This window comes from Cebidichthys violaceus, unplaced genomic scaffold, assembly GCF_023349555.1.
Source record: "Cebidichthys violaceus isolate CVI_PGR_0920_01 unplaced genomic scaffold, fCebVio1.0.p SCAF_67, whole genome shotgun sequence".
NCBI lineage: Eukaryota > Metazoa > Chordata > Actinopteri > Perciformes > Stichaeidae > Cebidichthys > Cebidichthys violaceus.
In genome coordinates, this window is record NW_027176894.1 from 1002756 (window position 1) to 1023273 (window position 20518).

The window sequence follows — 20518 nt, forward strand, 5'->3', positions numbered from 1 at the left end:
CCAGTGGGTACAATGACAAATACAGGAAATAGTAACTGTACAATAATATCTTAACAATATGGGGGTAAATTGTTTTCAATATTTATTCAATAAATAATTTCAGAAATACAGAATTGCAAATGTGAATTGTTGAATTTAAAAAAAAAAAGGCACTTAAAAACAATGGTTACCTTTTTTCTTCTTTTCAAATCTTCTAGAGATCTAGAAATCATTCCCTCCCCACTGATCTTTACAACTAAACGACATTAAAGTCACTCCTTTTTAAAAAAATGTTTGATCGAGGCACCACAAAAGAGTTGAGTGGAATTACTGACACAGAGAACAATTCGTATCCTACAAAATAAAACAAGGCATTTCAATAAAAAGCAAATTTAGTTAGCAAATAAGGCAGGTTTCTGCGTGTATTTGGCATCGCTGTGAAGAATTAAGGACCTGAGTTGGCTTTAAATTAAGTAAAACCTGGAGCCGCACAGTAATACGACCGTACACTGACGTCCTTTAATCGAGTTTAAAAAGGCAGCTCGGGAAAATGTCAACACATTTCAATTGATTGTTCAGATGGAGTGAAGTCACTCAGTCAAGACACGCCCAACATCCTTTCCATCCCGTTCTGTGAATACATATATGGCTTAACACAGAAACCAAATCACACTGTACACATTTCATTGCTACCACGGCCAACCGGCGCTACGACTGAAGAGTTCCAATCCAAAGAGAGACAACATGATTGCAGACACAAGTGAGACTTTAGCTCAACTGTTGACTTTCAGATTGCCACCCGCTCAGCGCTGGATTCGTAACTATTTGGACAGGAACCCTTCATTTTGTTGCCCGTCATCAACATCCAATTCAACCTTAAACGAAACACTGATGGCTTGATGGTTCTATTCAAAAACAAAGAAAAGGAAAAGGCACAGCGAGGCGCTCCGCTACCTGGTCAGAAAACTACTAATCAGTTCAACACATTCTCTCAAGTTCTGCAGAGGCAAAAAAACACACATTTATACAGACTGTACAAAATTCAGATGATGCATAGAAAATAATAATAAAAAAAAACAAGTTAGTAAAAACAAACCAAAATAGTGGCAAAAATGCATTGCTATCGTTTGGTGACTACAACAAACAAAATAAAACAAACAAACAGTGAGAGCATTATAAAACCCGCCCCCCCCCCCCCCCAGCCCATGTTCTTTCTCCATACAGTGTTGTCACAAGGAAGGCAAAGCTGCATCATTTGCCCTCGTACTTTGGATTGACGACGGTTGTTACGGCACTTTTGTAGATCGGATTCTCCCCCTGAGAAACAGAGAAGAACAAGAAGAGTGAGTAGAGCAGTTGTGAACTTCTACTGAGTGGTCTGGTTAACACATTTAACACATTTAACAAAGCACGCGTCACACCTATATTTTTGTGGCGTCACAATAACACACTTTCAACAGCAGTAAGCTCAACGTGTTAAGATTGAGTCTCAAAGGCAGCAACATAGTATGTTGTGATGTCGTCGTTATCACCATCTGGTCAAATATGTTGTGTGAAATGTGGTCGAGCCGACTCTGCACTCTGCTATAATCCTTCACTACTACAATCTGCACACAGGAGTCTGATATTCTGCCCTCTGCAGGTGTTGTGGCAGCAATGACGAGAAGAGACGTAGTAGTTGGAGTTTGCAACCAGCGGGAAGTGTTTTAATGTACACTAAGGTAACAACAAATCCAAAGTATTAGTTCTTACAGCCTACTCTTATAGTCTAAAGTCAGCCCCTGATGTCACTTCCCACCAATCAAATCCGTCGATTGAACCACAAACGCAGCACATCTGGCCTCCTCATTATGTCACGCGCTCCTGTCCTCGTCTGGGTCAAGATGACATTCTGGCAGGTCAAATGATACACGTAGGCAAAATGTTTGGAATCAGTTGGAATGATATATTCCAGTTTGTCTGGCGCGTCTTCATCACTTTCTAGGAATGTTCTGATGAAACCCAGTGTGCCAAGTTCATCACAACAAGTTATACGAGGGTTTTCTTCAACACGGGGGCACCTGAAGTGGGATTCCTGGTCTGAAAAGCGAAGACCATGCAGATGTGTTTTTACACCTGCATTCTCTCTAGTGTCCACCAGGGGGCGACTCCTCTCGTTGTATAGAAGTCTAGTCTAAAATGACTCTACTTCTCTCTTGATTTATTCCCTCAGTAAACATTGTAAACATGAGTTTATGGTCTCAATCTCTAGTTTACAGTCTTCTTCAATACAGCATGATGTTCATTTAGTACATTATGCTCCATTTAGAGTCAAACAGACCAGAAAGCAGGGGATGATTTAGGGGCGGGGCTCCACAGTGATTGACAGGTCTCTACCAGCGAGTTGTCCGATCGGGGAGTTGTCCATGTTTTCGTGTTTTATCGAAAGTTAATTGTAATACTTTGGTCGCCTAAAAAAGGTCTTATTAAGCGTTCGGTTTTACTTAGAACACATCACACCAACTTTAGTTAACAAACAGTTGCCACCTGTGGTTAAGCATGCTAGTCTCACAACATGCAGCTTGCTCTGCACAAGGCCGACCGGCGATACAAACTTTGACCTAAAGAGAAGCTCCTTTATTCCCATAGCTGGGATTCTGGAACTGGTTAATAGGACTCTTGTAAATGGGGTTCCCTTGCTAACATGGAGAAGGGAAAAGGGGAAGATGAGAGGGGGAGAAAACAGAGAGAAAAAAAAAAAAAGAGAAATGAAGAGACACAGGAAACGGTAAAAGAACGGACTCAAAAGTATGAAGGAAAATGTGCAGCACAGCAGAAAAGGCAAGAATCCACAGCATCTAACGTATACAGCTAGACATAAATAACCCTTGCTTACCATAAAAAGTAAAGCTAAAAACCCTGAGCATATCGCTGGCAGCACACGCCATCTTGCTCCAGCATGTTTTATTAGGAGCGAATACAAAAAGCCCATTCATCACAGCCGCTGTGATGAATGTCCGTTGCCTCCCGTCGGGCCGTAAACACCGCCGCTGTGACTACCGCACGGTAGTGGAGCCCTCCGTCAACGGGTCACCCAGCAGTCCTCCTCTTGCTCTGCTTCATTGCCTTGTATGGTCGTGCAGTTGTGCCATGTGGACGGTGAGAGGCAGCACCGTCAGCAGAGAGGAAGGCCGCTCCCTCTCAGCCAGCGAAGACTAAACTAAGCTGCACAGAGCCGAGGTTGACCAAGGACAGAGTGAATCTACCTCGCTCTGTCTGAATCTACCCTCACTTCTGTTTCCACACCTCATGTACATTTTCCTGCGGTTTTTCTTCACGCGTTTGACTACAGAGCCACAAATGCTCAGCGGTGTCCGATGCTTTTAGATTGAATTCAAATATGAATTACGTAGCGGCAGAAATAAACGCCCGCCGGACGGCTCCAGGTAACCGCCGTCCGAGACGTGGGGAAAAGGTGCGAGCGACTCACCGTGTCCCACTTGGCGTTCATCTTCTCCTTCTCAAACTTGGCGAACTCTCGGCGGTCGTGGATGATCATGAGCAGCTTCCAGATGAGCAGCAGGGCGAGGCCGATCAGCACAATGCCGGCGACCACACCGGCCACGATGGGGATGATGTCGGGTCCCGCCGGGCACTCTGAAACAGAGAAACCAAATTTATAAATGTATACAGTTGATTGTGGGTGAGAACACCTACTCTTTCCATTAAAGAGAATAACCATGTGGAGGCTACAATGGCTAACAATTGTGTTGAATGCATTTATTTCTTCATAACGCTCGTTTTACAAGGCTGTTTTGCTAGCAGTCCTCTTCTTTGCCTTTTTAAAAACTCCACATGGTACCGTTGACTTAAAAAGGTAACATACCCAGCGTCTCCACCACGTACACCTCCTTGGTGTCGTTCCGGATGGCGTAGGTGTAGTAGAACCAGCAGTCGTTGGCGTCCCGCTCTTTGCAGTGGGTCAGCGGGAAGCTCTGGTCGGTCGGCTGGGGCAGCCTGTCGCGATCCGTCACCTTGATCAGCTGGAAGTAGCTGCAGTCGCGCTCGCACGTGTCCTTCTTCTCACCGGCCTCGAACGCTCGGCACTGCACGCAATCTCTGTGAAGACGCAGACGGAGGGTCGATTCACTCGAGTTACTAATCTAAGATGAGTACATGCGAGTACACCCGTTCTAAAAGAAACAGCTCTATTCTGAAAGACTCAATTCAAGCCTACAAAAGAATCCCCAAAAAGCCCTGATTTCATGGAATAAAACTCATCCATCTCTGACTTCTAAATAGAATTTTAAATCACAATTCACGCGTCTCAACCTGGAATTTAACCTTTATCCTTTCGTGACATTTCCTAATATCTCTGACCAGCTGTGACGCTACTTTTTTTTTTTTGATTTCTAGCCGAGCATGCGAGCTTCAGACTCACTTGTGCTCAGCGCAGACGCCGGGGCAGGTGGGGCAGATCTCGCAGGTTGGGCCCTGGAATTTGGGGTTGGTGCATTTGCAGACGCCACATTCACAAGTACCGCGGCCGTTGCAGATCTGGCCGTTCTTGGCGAGGCAGGTGGCGGTCTCCAGGGAGCAGTCGCAGGCGCTGCCCGTGTAGTTGGCGTCGCAGATGCACTTCCTGCAGACACAGCGGCCGTGTCCTGGGAAAGCACGGGAAACGGTTACCGCCGAGTTCAACGACACAACAGGTTGTCAAGACTTTCAAGCAGTTCCGCTTCTACGATTCCTCACCTCCGCAGAGCTTGTTGTTGGAGCGGTCACAGTTGAAGTTGTCGCACTCGCAGTACTTGCCGGTGTAGATCTCCACAGGATTCTCCCGCTTCTTGCATTCGCAGGTGCCGCACACGCAGTCGCCGTTGTTGCTGCAGATATCCGTGCCGTTGTCCTTTCGGCAGTTGGCGTCCAGGTCCTCCGTCCGCACCTCGTCTTTGCTGCACTCGCACTCACGCCCGATGCGTCCGTCGTTACACCTGACACAGGAAACGGGAGGTTAACTAAAGTCCGACATTGGGAGCGGCGGTCGTATCGGGGGGCGGCTGTAGCTTGGCTGAATACGTACTTGCAGGCTCCGCACTCAAAGATCCCGTTGCCCTCGTGGCATTTCTCGCTGTTGGGCTGTCCTTTAGCGGCGCACTCGCAGTTGCAGATGAAGTTCAGGACTACCTCCACCTCCTCGGTGAAGCCCAGCGGTTTAATCTTAATGGTCTCAGACTTGCTGTGCGATGGACACTTCTGGGATTCAACGGAAATCTTGAAAGACACCTGGGGAAGCCAGAGGAGGGTTTATAGGGTCATTACAACTAGTAGGAGCAAGCCTTGAAGCTAATTGGTACATTTCTCAGACATGATTATTTGAGGTGTTTCTCATTTATTGTTTGTCTTCTTGTTCTTTTGCTAAATGCATTTGGTTTTCAGCCCTTTGTCTCTCGATTTGAAGCAGGAAATTCCCAGAGAAGACACTAGCTGCTGCCAGGGATTGAGCACTTGCACCACTTGTGTGATGCAGCCAATGCTTTCTCCACTGTGCAATGTAGGTTACCCATGAGGTGGGATGCTTAAGAATCACAAATGGGCATTTTCACACATGCAAATAGAATGACGTCTACCTCGTCTCCGATGGAGATGTTGGAGCACTTCCTGCCGTTCTCCCCCGTTCCCTCCACAGCGTTCTTACAGATGGACTTGTAGGTGATGGAGACTCCCTCTGGCAGCCTGCCGTTCTCCAGAATCACCTCGGATGACAAAGACTGTCCAAAAAAAACAAGAGGGATCAAACAAAATTGCTAAAGGCTCCGGTGATATAGGTCAATCGTAAGCTAAGCATACAAGCCAACCCAGCTTCAGAGTGCCGGGCCTCATTAATACATATGTAGTGGAGCAAAACGGAATGTGTGCATAGTATTTAATACCAAGGAGAAGTAGTCACAAGAACAGTTCCCTCACTTTGATTATCTTTCATGAGCTCTTGAGGCGATTTATTCTGTATTCAGCCCGGGAATCTTTAAATAGGATGTTGAACATTTTCCCGGAAAAGGTCAACACAAAACCATTATGAAATAGTCAGGCGGTGCAGTTTGACTCACGTTGTAAGCGTCAATAATGAGTTTGATGACGTTGCTGGAGTTGGAGGAAAGCGTGCCGACGGCCGATTTAGGAATGAGATTTTTCAACTCCTGAAAGAGACACAAGAGTCGAGAGGTAAGAACAAAAAGAGAACAAATGTTAAAATGTGCATCTCACATTTGAATTACGGAATAATAAAAACAACACTGACAACACAGAAAACATAAAAGTTCACCTTGTAAACAGGCTGGAACTCATCCGTGACGGCAAAGATGGTCTGGATGTTGTGATCACTCAGTTTCTGAACCAAATGGGCGATGGAGGGGTAGTCCTACCAAAGGGTTCATCAACACAGGGAGAAACAAACACACATTATCATCAATACAAGCAGTAAAAGATGAAAACGGCACAGATTGCTCAGTGGACTCTCCTTTGATACATCATGCATGTATGAATAAATGATACGCTACATACATAGTAGTGGCTCATGGTGTACATGTTGTTCTCCAGGTGACACCTGCCGTCGTTGGGAAGGACGATGCCGCCCAGTTTGCCGTCTCCGGCGAAGTGGAAGCCGGCGTCGGTGGAAAACACCAGCAGACGAGTCACGTTCCTCCAGCCGATTTGGTTCTGGGAAGACGGACACAAAGAGAGTCTCCTCCTTAATAATGTCACACCACAACAACAACAACAACAACAACAACAACACCAACCTTTAAGCGCCTTCTTACCTCACAGACCGCCACCTGCATGATGGCATCGAAGCCCCCCTCTGGAGAGTCCAGGTTCCCTGAGATCTGCTGCTGACTGACCAGGCGATTGAACTCGTCTCCCTTGTCCGTGAGGTTCAGGACGTTCTTGTAGCTGAAGGGGCTGGTGCAGTTCTGGTTCCCCGTGCAGGGGTTGATGAGCCTGGCTGGAGTGGTGCTGATGTAAGGCATGACCGTCTTCTCCACGAACGAGCCGAAGCCTAAAAGAAAGGAGAACGTGTCGTTTTCACTCACACTTATCACTCGACAGCTTTTCCGTTGATTATTCTCGAGTTCTTCTTACCGATCCTGAAGTCTGAGGTGATTCCCTGCATTTCCCTCATGAGGTCAGTGCCGAGGTTCTTGACGTTTTCCAAATCATCTTTCATGGAGAAGGAGAGGTCCATAAGGTAGTAGAGGTCGATGGGGTAGTCCTCAGCACGCTTGAACTTCAGCTCAAAGGTCTGGGGTTCACCTTATGGAGAAAAGAAAAAAAAACATATAGTTTTTAGTGGAATTTAAGAGATTGCGACAACAGTAAAAACATTTTTTATATATTTTATATCTTCAGCTATAACAAGAAATCTTACTTTTAGTCTATGTCAAACTTTTGGTGTTCTCTAAAACACGTTTCAAACAAACATAATGACTTTAACTTTGCTCCAGAGCTTTGGTTTACCCCGACACAATACCAAAATACATGCTCCAATTGAAACACGCCGTTCTAACCTGCTCCGGCAAAACGCAGTCGAAGACCTGCCGACAGAATATTTACCAGATCTGAGCGTCAGGGTGAGTTTCTGGGGCTGGATCTGGGTGATCTGCTCGGGCTTCAGTTTCTCCGCCACGTCCTTCTTGCGGTTGGTGACGGGCTTGTTCTGGTTGATGTCGATGCTTCCACGCGGGTTCTCAATCATGGTCACGTTGCAGCTTCTCTTCTTCAGGGACTCCAGATCGTCACAGCGAGCCGACTTGGACTCGCCCACAGTGAGGAAATTCTGTGAAATAGACGTTTACACCAGAGGTAACAATTTGTTCTGCTTTGTGTTATTATTCTGGGGTAGGAACGCTGCAGATACAAGTATTTCAACCAACGAGGCCTCTGGAATCGATCCATTTCACTTTAACTCTCGTTCTTTTTTTTTTTATTTGGGCTATTGTTCTTCAGCAGCAGGAGGAGACGAGGAGAAACAGATGACTGGGGGAGCCAGGCTAAGAATATAGATTGGACGCACATGATATCCCACAAATACCCCAGAAATACAAGACACCTATTGTTCTGAAGAACATTACGTTTGTGGGATACAGAAAATGAGAAGCGCTTAGCCAGTCTCAAATCACACAGGAAATAACATGCATAATATTCTCAGCAGTGGGCCGCATACACCGCGTTCATGGTTTTTAGATCATGCAGTGAAATCAGATCGTAAAAAGGGGAAAAAGCAGTACTTTGACAGCTGTACTTCAGTGATGGGATTCCTTTGTAATTTTAGGGTTGATTGTGAGCGTAACGCGCTCAGGAAATGGATAACAGTCTGCCGTCTGACGGAGAGGTACGGGTGAGATTTAACAGGAATGCAGCTCTCGACATGTTCCAAACCCAGAGAGAGGTTATTTTGTTATTCACCGAGAGGCTCACCTTGGTGAGCGGCTTTCAGAGGAAGTAGTGACTGGCCGATCGAATCTCACCATTATGGATAACTATGTTAATTGGGGACGACTGCTGACGCTTTCGGGTAATCACGATATTTTCGTAAATCGTTAGCGATGAGGTTACGACAACAAAGTAGGTCGAAGCATTCAAAAAAAAAAAAAATGCTGTTTATGACTTTATTTTTGTGGGAATAAAGATTCTTCTCAAACATTTGTTGCACAGCGCGACATATCATTATAATATTCGTCATTCACCACACACACATTTCATATTAACCTCTCGGTGCAGTGGGTACCGTGGTCAGAAGAACACTTGTGTTGAGTACAGAGAACGTCTAATTACAGAGGATTATACAGACAAGAAGCAGCAGCAGCTCTCGTGTTTACAATCAGTGGAGAAGTGGTGGTTAACTTGTGTTTGGTCGAAAGGTCTCCAGAACATCTTAAGTCTCTAGTTCTACTCCAACGTTGTTTGTGCATGTGCTTATAGGGCAAGAAGTCCTGTATATTTGTTAGATTGCATTACTTAACACTCAAGATGATGACTTCCTTCTGTGCTCGTTGGTTGTTTTTGTGCAATTCAACCATGAAGCAACGCTGCCACACAAACCACAAAACTCTGAGCGTGCGACGCCCACAGTTCAAGAATCCTATATATACTTTTTCATGCATACGATTAAAAAAAAAACACTTTGGCGGCAGCTTCACCGATTCAACTCACTTCATCGGCGCACCATCCACACATCTCGGCCACCTGGATGCATTCCCCGCACGACTGCGCGTTGGCCTTGATGCAAACGCTTCCCTCTGAAAAGACACGACACAACGGGGTCCTGTGAGCCAAGATGACAAAACCGAATTTCCATTCGTTCACTAACTCAAAACAGCTTCAGGGGAGGGTTTGGCTGCAAGACACCAACTACATCCCAGTCTAGAAAACTGAGTCACGCTGAGAGAAGCTCACCAAGTAGTGACCTCACCTCCAACCAGCAGGACCCACAGTTATAAAACCATGAACCATGAAATACAAGATGTGGAGAGTGAAGTGGATGAAAGTAATGCAATGTGCTTAAGAACCTAAGAAATCACAGAGAGAGAGACTGTCAAGTGGAACCGTGATAATCAACATGGAGTGGAACAATAAATACTGAAGCTGACAAACATGCTACGCTAGCAGTCGGCAGCTAAGATAAGAAGAAAGGAGCAAACGTTAAACAACTTTACAACATTTTGTTGGTTCTTACCTTGCTGCGCCCGGCTGCACCCGAGGACCGCCGACAACGTCGCGATTAAAAGTAACCGCAGATCCATCTGTGACAAGAACAACGCGACGAGTCAGTGTTGCAATTTTAACAACACAACATTGAAAGAAACAGATCTGAATCAGCTGAGACAGCTTTGTTAGCCGTGTCAGTGACAGCTAACAAAAAGGGTTGTGTGTGTGTGTGTGTGTGTGTGTGTGTGTGTGCTTAGTAGTGGTTGTGGAGGTTTAATGTGAGACGGCGCTATCTTTATAAAAGATTGAAAGACGTCCACATGTGGGTGTTGTGACCTCTCGGCTGCGTTGTGCACGCACACACACACACACACACACACACACACACACACACACACACACACACACACACACCAGAACAATGTGGTTTTTTTGCCAACTGATCCCTTTGTGATACACTTCAAGAGGCTAGTTCACTACCACGTGTACCATTAACACAGCAAGACCACCCCTCTTTAAAAAGGTTCTCATGGACTCATGCGAGTCTTAAAACAATAGCTTGAATTTTAATGAGACCAAACAGGATGAAGCACATTTAAGTTAACTGTAAAGGCTTCATCCTGACATGGAGGTGAAAATACCTCCGTCACCGTTCGGCAGCAGCAGAAGGGAGGAGCAACTCTCATTTGGTCTATTCCAAATATGGAGGAAACCATTTGCCCACACACTCATCAGCACTTCCATGACACCACACTACATACTTGCTTTCTGACCGGTTTGTGACGGTGGAAACGTTAAAGGCCTGTAAAAGGTAGTTGCTTATCTCGACAGGGGATTTCAGATAAGACTCGACGAAAGAGAGAGAGAGAGAGAGAGAGAGAGAGAGAGAGAGAGAGAGAGAGAGAGAGACAGACAGACAGACAGACAGACAGACAGACAGACAGACGTACTAAAAATGTGGCTTAAAAAGGACAGAATGGTCACATTTACATGCGAGGTGTTCGGCATCAACCACAGTGATTTATAAAGGAGATTAACTTGACTTGTAATGACTGAAACAGAGCAGCAGCAGCAGCAGCTTTAAGACGGCCGACATTTAATAGCTGCCACAGAATGTAACTGCAGAGGAATAACTGTGGTTCATGGAGAAGTCCCATGATGCCTCTCTGAGGCTGCGGAGCATTAACCAACAGCAGGGTGACAGCAGCATGGAAATAGCTCTGGTGGCGGGTCAACATTTTTTACTAAAAAGGTAAGCTAAGCTAAGTCACACCACGCCAGAAAAACAGAGAAAAAAGGAAGGTGTGTGTGTGTGTGTGTGTGTGTGTGTGTGTGTGTGTGTGTGTGTGTGTGTGTGTGTGTGTGTGTGCGTGTTCCCATATTTGGTCGTGCTAGCTCATGCCTCTTCCTGAGTCTCTGCCATTCACGATAGCTCCAGTGACACACTTCCTCGACTTTTCTGCAGAATCCTCAAAACTTATAAACTCAGACCAGGAAAACCAGGCAGTGTAGACAGAAGCTAAGTCAACAGCTGTGCCCCAAAATAGTCCCTCCCTGTTGGGATACGTTTAAGCTAACACGCACATTGTCAGTGTCTGCAACAACAACAACAACCACATCCTGTTAAATGCAGCCTAATGACCGACTTAGATGTGCGTTTAAGTGCTTTAGTGATAGTTATCATACTGCTGTGAGGGGCGAAAGAAAAACAAGTCTTTGGACATGATTGGACAAGATTTGGAGGACGGAAGCGAAATGCATTCACTTGAGAAAAAGAAAATGTTTGCCCTGTTTTTTCTAAATCAAGGAGATTATTATCTTGATAATTCTGAAGACAGTTTTCTTGTTTTTTTTTTCCTGAATGAACAAGAAGAGGTCGATTTCACAGAAAGCTTTGTTTTGGGGTTTTAAACATTGGGAGATAATCCCGTCTTTAACGGACGGAAATCATTTCCTGTCGGTCGATAGACACTTTCCCCTTTTAAATATACTTAGACTTTGACCCAAAGACCAACTTGTGGCAAGACGGACAAAAAGACATTCAACATGTCCAGCAAGATGCCTCGCAAAATTCAAGCCACCACCAACTGCAAGGACTTTCTACCCTATATTAGGGCTCCTCCCCAACATTCCTGAAGTACAGCTTTGTTTACCACTCTGGGGCTCGTCCTGCACAGGGCTGCAAATTACAGAGAGCTGACAGATATTTGGGAGGAACTCAGGGTCGCCACGGTAATGACATTTGGGAGGCACCGGCATTTGTTGGGGCACAGACTTCTACCCCAAATGAAATATAAAAAAAAAAAAGGACACATCGTCTCCAATCTATCTGCTTTTTCTTTACTTACATCTGCTCTTTTTCATCAGAGGAACACAGATAAGAGATAGCAGCAGTGTCAAAGCAGCGAAGAGAGTGCCAGCTGAATTATTGTACGACCTAAAAAAAAAATATGGCGGAAGATCAAAGGCGGCGCTGCTAAAAAGCTAACGTCACCGCTGATAAGAGCCGATAGCTACGGCGGGCCGACAGAGACCGATGACGCCCCTGATCCATGACAGACTGAGGTCAAAACTGCTCCTCATAACTGTGAGACACGACAGAAGCAGACCAGCTGGTAACTGGTGAGCTCCTGAATGAACTCTTCTAGTAAATGTCTTGAGTGGGTTGGTCACTGAACCACCTACCGCCTCCACAAATAAACCACATTCCCTCCGATGCAAGACAACATCTTTAAAGCAGAAAGTGATCCGAACGATTCTACCCCCTGAGCAGGGAAGTACAGCACCATCTACGAGTTGAATCTTGTCTTTTTGAATCTAAACTATGAGGCACCTGGTTGAAGCTACTGTACTTTAGCTCTCCCACATATCAGTCGAGCAAATCATCCCAATCGTCGGGCAGAAACTGCGGTCTATGAGCCGTCGTGATGACGGACCTGAGAGCCTAATATTTAGAGTACCAGGAGCACACCGTGTTGAACCATGACTTTGTATGGTCAGGCTGGAGAAGACCAGAAGAAGCGAGCAATTTTTCTTTTATTTACAATTCCACCTCCGTTAATAGCAGCAAGAGCCGCTCAGCTCTTTCCAATACGCGTAGAGTAACCGAGGCTTTGGACTGGACTTTCTCAAATATGGACGTGTGCGACTGTAGCGACACAAAACAGGCTCTTGCTTTCTGTAGTCTAGATAAATTAAGTGTCGGCAGAATTTAACTTATAAATACTGAAACTGTCGGCTCAAATTAAAAAGTGCAGCTGTAAAACAAATCAAACTAATCACACGTATTCATTTGGAACAAGTAGTTGCTTAATTGATTAGTTGTTAACAAAAAAAATTGGGAAATCATTTCCGCCATTTTTTTTCTTTTTTCTAGTTCCAGCTATGCAAATATGAGGATCTCTTTTCTTTGTCATTTACGGAAACTAACTGGATATCTTTGGGTTGTGGACCGATGTTTGGGAAATACTGGGATTATGAAGACGCCAACTGAGGCTCTAGGAAATTGTAACGAGCATTTTTGATCATCGACCAGAAACTTTACAAATGGTCCAGATATAGAACATGTTGGAATGTAATGTAATAAAAAGGTTTGATATAATCAAGAGGCCTCTGGTTGGTCGGAGAACGTAAACACATTTTAAATCCAAACTGCACACCAGACATCATCTGCTGGGTGTAACGGTGACCTTCTGGAATACATTTTTTTAGGTCTAGGTCTCATCGATGGACGTTTCTCAGGTCGGATAAACAACAACCATGCCGATCAGAGCTGGATTAACAACGGGAACGTCAGCCAGAAAGCGATGGACAGTAGAAATCCCCACAAAAATGACAGCAAGCCTGGATGAAATTGACATTGTACCAAGTAATCATCTGGAGAAAATTGTCCCTTTGCAAACAGACTTCCTTCAGCTTCTGTGAAACCGGAAAATGACTTTGGCAGGACCGATAAGTCACTCACTACCGACTAATAACAACCGCTCTTTACCAATTTAAAAGCCTGACGAGGTCCGGCTGTTCAAATCTGGCTTTATTCAATGTAATCTGGCGATTCAAAACCTGTAGATTAATGTGTTTTCCTAAAATACTCGTGTCTCATCATGTTCTTACAGAACAGTATAGTAATGTAAAAAAGCAGTGGGAAACTCAGAATTCAGTCTCACCTTTCCTATAGAGAATCCTACATTAAATATGTAAACACAGTACAATAGCCCAGCTCTCAACACAAGCAGTGGAGGTGAGTCACAGGACCAAACAAATGTTTTATCAAGAAATTTCTCCCAACAGCTGCTGCTGACTGAAACTCGATCCTCTGCAGCGCCTCCTTGTTGTGGTTCACATCAGACGGGTCAGAGGCGCTTTGATTCGATCTGCAGTCAGAGAGTACGCCTCAGGGACCAGAGCCACGCTCAGAGAGCAGAAAGCTCTCCTCTGCTCACACCCTGTGTGACGTCGGTCTACCTGACCGTGTGAAGAAGAATCGGGATTCCTGGATATTTCAGGAGTCGCTGAATTAGCCAGAAACTGAAATCACCATCTTGTTGTATTTCCAGAAAATTTGACTACAACACAATATTACCACAATACGTCCATATGCGTTTAGTTGCCGGTTTATGAGGGACACGCGGATAACACTGTTGCAGACTAACTGGGAATCTCCACTGCATGTGAGACGAATGAGTGGACCCCAAGTTCTCCCACACAACTTCCTTCCTCCGTTCTCTACACTGGCTACCTGTAAGAGCTCATCCAGTTTAAGACTCTGGTGCTAGCCTACAGGGCAGTGAAAGGAACAGCTCCTTCCTATCTCCAGGCCACGGTCAAGCCTCACACCCCCGCCCGACCACTTCGCTCTGCTGCCTCGGGGCGATCGGTCGCCCCGTCGCTCAGAGGTCCCGGCGGCCGATCGACCCGGTCACGGCTGTTTTCTGTCCTGGCCCCACAGTGGTGGAATGAACTTCCCACTGACGTCAGGACAGCGGAGTCGCTGCCCATCTTTCGGCGCAGGCTGAAAACCCACCTCTTCAGGAAGTGCTACCCTGAGCCTTCCACTCAGCACTTATTGTATTCATACTAGCTTGTTGCACTTATTGTATTCGTATTACTTATAGCACTAACTGTTTCTCTTGTTTCTGTACTTTGGCTCTGAGTTATGCTCTGCTTCATGCTCTTAGATGATTGTTTGGAAAAGGAAATGTACTTATGACTTCTGGTGACTAGTAGTTCTTTTGATTACCAATGTTGATGCACTTATTGTAAGTCGCTTTGGATAAAAGCGTCTGCTAAATGACTGTAATGTAATGTAATGTAAGCGTGGCGTCTTTTCCCCGAAATCAAGGTGAGCTTCAGAGTTTAACACGAGGGCTTTGAATCAGACGTGTGTCACCACCACCCCTTTGTTTACTCCTTCCTCTGCCTCATTGACGGTGCCTCATTGACTGGTAGTATTTAGGGAAGCGCCCTGTGCAAAGTCTGGGCCATGAGACATCCTCTCGATGGGACCACTATGAGTATTTATGTCAGTTTAAGTTAATACAGCCACTGAACTGGACAAAAAAGGGTCTCATTGACTGGTGGTATGTGGGCTGTTCTACGTGTGCGCTGCATTATCTGATCCAAAGACAAACGATGTTCATGACCTCTGCAGATTATCTGCCTTCCTGCAGCTCATGTGGCTTTGAGCAGACAGGCCCGGTGTTGTCAGACAGGCCCGGTGTTGTCTGAAGGTGGAGCGAAGCACATCTGTGACTGTTTACTAATCCTGAACAAAGTCCACGTCTAGAACCAACGGCTCTAATGCTGCTCCTCCATGTGGTTGAGTTTATCGCATTGTGTACCGCTGTCACAGACATTTTGACTTTGGTGTGACGACAAAACGTGGATAAGAAAACATTAAAATCCTTTAACATGTGAAATGTATGCAACCCCCCCCCCCCCCCCCCCCCTCTGTTTACAGAAGGAGTTTCCTGCGCAATAGGTTTGGTTGGTGATGCACAACTTCCTCCTCACTGAACACCGGCAGAGAACAAAAAGTGTGTTTTAAATTGTCTAGTACCTGATTCTGAGTTGTGTTGAAATGAATCAAACAAAGTTTTACAATGCACTACATGCCAAAACAACAACAACAACAACAACAACATGAGCTAAACGAATGACATAAATACATAAGCAAGCAGGCTAATACCCACGATTCCTCTTTGTGCATGCATCGGACAAACTGAAGTGGAAGTAGTTGCAAAAGCTACCACAGCTGTAGCTGGTGTCTCTGAGGTTAACCACAGCGAGCATCAATAACCCCGATGGTTGGCTCACTTTGTTTTTTTTCCTTCTCTCTCGTGAAAACAGAAGTGAACATTCACGTGTACGATGTGAGCGCGCATGTTGCCGCTTCAACGCCGTCACAGCTTCAGGGCAGATTGTGTCTCATGTACTTCGACACATTTTTTATACGCTCCTGTTTACATCCTCTTTGTTACAGGACACAATCCAGACGATGTTGTGCGTATCTCTGCCGCCCACATTAAGAAAGCTGACCGCTTCCATATCTCGCTTCAGAGATCCAACAGCTATGGTGTAATTAAATAATGAATGCTGCTGTGAGCAACACAACACAAGTCTGCATTGTTCACGCTGGGCGGGTCATCTGGTGGTCCGAGGAAACCCCCCCCCCTACAGCTCCTTTTTGCCACCCGGTCAGCCAGCCGGCCCCCTCCCACCTGCTGCAGAAAGTCTCAGTCCACTTTCAGTCCATTAGGTCCCCCAAACAACTCAGCATGACTCTGCATCCATTTCCTCTAATGAAAGCCCCCCCCCCCCCACAACAGGCTGCTGAAGGATCAGGAAGAACAGCTCGCCTCTGAGTGCAAACACACGCCGCGTTTGACGGAAACCAAACCGACGAGCAGGAAGACCCGAGGACGCTCGATGCTGAACTTTAGAGTGCTGTCAAATTAGATCAGTGATTACCAGACGACTACATCACCAACGTCCCAAAAAGACAACAAAGAGGACGCATCAAAACTACTTTATGTGGTTAGAAAAGTAGAACGATCGATAATAAAGCCAGATGTGATCATTCTGACAGGCATGAACATCTGCACGTTTGTTTTAACAGCTAGACGGCGTAGAGAGAGTTTAAGTCAGTCTGCTGTATATTTGTTCAAGTTGTAGAACGGATCTGGGGTTTGTCCGTCATGTGGATGAGACCCTCTAACCCTCAGAGAGATGAGATAACGCATTCCATCCTAACTGCCTCCATACTATGTGGAGGAAGAAGCACTACGTCACTGAGCTACGGGGATGTTTTTCCACTTCTTTCCAACCTGAGCCCAGAGTTCAGTCGGCCAGCGAGCATGACGACATGCTCAGGCTGAAGAAACCAGTCGGATCCCTTCATGGTGACGTTTGAAATGTTTCCTCTGAAGCTTTCCTTCACATTCTTACTGAGGCTGGATTCCATTTCCAACACTTTATTAATGAAGTTACTTGCAAAGGCCTTTTGAATTAAGATTTCTTGTTCTTCTTTGGTGCTTTTAACATCGTCTTTTATCAATGTTGACTGATGAGAATGTTGAGGATTTATCTGTGACATTTATTTGGATACATTAGTCTCTTCAAGTCCTTTGTAGAGCCGCCACTAACAGCTATTTTCCTCAATAATTAATATAAGGACGTCGGTTATTGATCGGTTAATGCGGGTCATAAACAAATGAACGATTAGCATCCCTACGCAAAAGGACAGGACCGTTGAAATGTTTGTTTGGGACGGTTAAGGTTTATATAAACTTGTTTTTAAACGCACAGGCATCGCTATAGATCATCTTTAATAAATGATCTAAACTATTTACTGATAAACAAAAACGTCGACGATTCAATTTTTGTCATTTTCTGACAGATTGACTCAGCCTTAGTAACTCGTCTCTCCCTTTTTAGGACTATTTGTTGTACTCTGGTCTCGAAGATTGAACCTTCATTCCTAAAATGTTACATTTTTTTCAATATTCTGTACTTCTAAGAAAGACATCAAACACATAGATAGATAGATAGATAGATAGATAGATAGATAGATAGATAGATAGATAGATAGATAGATAGATAGATAGATATCTGTCAATTGTCTTGTGCTTCTTGCCACATCTTCTGAGGACTTCTTTAAATGTAACCACAGAGTGATGGAGCCATGTATGGACATCTCAACGTGTGAACCACGGTCACATAGCTACAAACATCATACCCTTCCTGCAATGATTCGTCTGGCCTTCACTGGAAGACCACATCACCCATGATGACTCATACCTGACAGGCGGGGTAAAAGCCTTAGAGTTGAGTAACGCAGAGTGACCCTTCAAACTGCCCCAGACACTCCTTGTTTTAAACACACCACAACAATGTAACTACGGGAAGTGAGTCAGTGAGCTACGGGGAGCTCGTCTCCGCTCGCGTCTACAGTTACCAGGCCTGCTGTGTATCATCTGCAGCCGCGTTAACGTGTACGTGCGCTCACATGTAATCAAAGACACACTTGTTTTATGGTTCCGTCTGTAGGCAAACACAGGCTAGTCATCGACCCAGGGTTCCATTCTGTCGGGCCCTGCGTTAGGCCTCGGTGGACGCAGAGTACTAGTTCAACACATCAAGCCTCTCCCTGAGGTTAATAAGAGAGAAGAAGAAAACACGCTCCCTTAGGGTACGAGTCCTTTACAGGAAGTGAATGAGAGGCAGGACCGGTCTTGCCTACATAGCGCACAGTCAACACTTCTGAATCAGAGCCGTGAGCAGGACTGAACAAGAGGCTCTAGGTTCTGGTTAACCGATCTGGCTTTAAGGTCTCACTAGATCCTCAACCGCAGTTTATACAGTCCACAGTGTAGTCTGACCAGACCGGGGTCCAGCTGTGGTTTTGTTTTCTGGATATCCTTTACAGCTCCAACTTGATTTAAATGCGTGTGGCTTTGTCTTACAGAAGGAGAGGTTGTTTAGTCTCCTTCTTCGTGTATATTTTGCCCCTAAAAAGGCATGAAATGTGTGTCGTAACTTTAAATTAAGACGCTCCTGTCGTACGCGTTCAAAACACAAATGTTAAAGACTGCTGAGGGGGGTTTACGTGGGACAAATGGACTCAAGTGCTTTAAGAGCATTCCTGAAGAAAACCAGCTGGATTTTGAAATATGATCTGGATGAGAAGAATCTTGATTGATGATTCTGATGACAGTAGTCATTAACTAAATCAGAAAAGCAGAAGACTTCACACAAGACCAAACCATGCTCTTATTCTCTCATAAATAGTGTAACATGACGAGCTTGCTTTTCAGTATAAAAGCTCCTTAAGTTAGATTATAAAAGATGAACCACAAAACTGCGTAAATCTGTCCTTTAGGGACTTAAACAAAGAAATACAACAACAGTGCCAAAGTAACTTCACAAAGAAAAAAATTTCGTGTAGAAAACAAATTCACAAGTTTGATTTTAGTCCGTTTTAAACAGTAAAAGTCGTTGTTATGGTTCTGACTTTAGGTTAAAAGCTATACCACGAGTATAATAATGTTTTTTAATAGTTATTCAGGACTTAAACTCAGACTATCTCCTCAAACTTTAACACACTATCTCCTCAAACCCACCCATACTGCCCTCTTTGGTCAGGCAAAGCGGCTCAATGGCCTACTTTCTGCACACAAAAAACCCAAATTAAGATGTATTGAGGGACAGATTTGAGGTGTAGGTTGGAATATGCCAACGTTTCAAGTCATGTTATTGAAACCCCGTAGTGAAAAGTAAATAAAACACGTTTTTAAAACTGCCCTTCGACCTAGATATCGTTAATAATCCACACCCAAAGTTTGCCCCGAAGAACAGAAAAAGACACATTCCTCGTTTACAATGTTTTCAGTCGTCAAATGTGTGGGAAAAAAGATGTCGGTTGAAATAACAACACTCACCTTAATGTTGATGCTAAACTGGCGTTTTCCCGTTGATTTAGAGTAACATCAGCCCGAAAAACAACGGTCCTCTTTTACAGAAATAACGAGGACTCAACGTTAAGATGAAAACTGTTATAAAGGTCCGCTTTGTTGTAGCGAAGACGTTACGTTTCCGCTCACCACGCGCTAACGGTCGATGTTACTTTACTAATAAAAACACCATTTATTAACATGGATACTTTTTTTTCCCCCGGATCGCCCGAACACGTTACAGCCGCTGCTGCTGGGTCGCTTTTTCTTTTTTCTTTTTTTTTTAATGCCCCAGTTCTTTCTTCTTCTCCCTCTTCTGAGTTAGACCCCGCCTACACAGGAAGAGCAGCGGCACGTAGAGGCCGAAGGAACGAACACACCGGAGAGAACAGTGAACCCGGCCTCACCTCGGATGCGGTGAACGGTTCCAATTCACACACACACACACGCACACGCACACGCACACACACCTACACTTACACATCTACACACACACACACACACACACACACACACTGAATATAGGTCAACATTTATTTTAGATTTTAGCACATTTTTTGTGCAGTGGTGGAAGAAGTATTAAGAGTAAAAGTACTTACACTACACTGTGAAAATACTCCACTGTAAGTAAAAGTCCTGCATTCAAAATATCAAGTAAAAGCAATTTACTTAAAGAGTTAAAAGTAGGCTACACATTGAGTAGTTAAATGTCCCCTGTCAGTGTTTTATTATTATTATATATGATGTTTTTTAGATTAATATTACTGCTGCGTTAATGTGTGTGTTGCATCTTACTGCCGTGGGTGTTAAAAGTTGTGCTTGTGTCAACTGCATTTGTATACTGTTGGGTAGTTTAATCAACAGCAATGCTTTGCATCATATTCTATAAGATCATCATATGTTTT

The 20518-nt window shown here is 44.7% G+C and overlaps 1 protein-coding gene across 2 annotated transcripts; it reads right to left on the bottom strand.

Annotated features, from left to right (window-relative positions):
* Positions 1–65: 65 nt before the first annotated feature.
* On the bottom strand, positions 66–20000 carry LOC137890618 (integrin beta-1-like). 2 transcript variants are annotated; one of them, XM_068734776.1, is made up of 17 exons: positions 19602–20000; positions 9692–9758; positions 9169–9254; positions 7570–7792; positions 7099–7269; positions 6777–7015; positions 6520–6675; positions 6281–6376; positions 6066–6155; positions 5589–5729; positions 5042–5244; positions 4714–4952; positions 4400–4622; positions 3845–4077; positions 3449–3615; positions 2580–2657; positions 66–1296 (listed from the first exon to the last, which is right to left on the bottom strand). In XM_068734776.1, the coding sequence occupies exons 2-16, from the start codon at positions 9756–9758 to the stop codon at positions 2580–2582; spliced, it is 2412 nt and encodes an 803-aa protein (XP_068590877.1). In that variant the 5' UTR covers positions 19602–20000; the 3' UTR covers positions 66–1296. The 2 variants fall into 2 exon arrangements, with proteins under 2 accessions (XP_068590877.1, XP_068590878.1); XM_068734777.1 differs by lacking the exon at positions 2580–2657 and having other exon boundaries at positions 19602–19994.
* Positions 20001–20518: the final 518 nt, after the last annotated feature.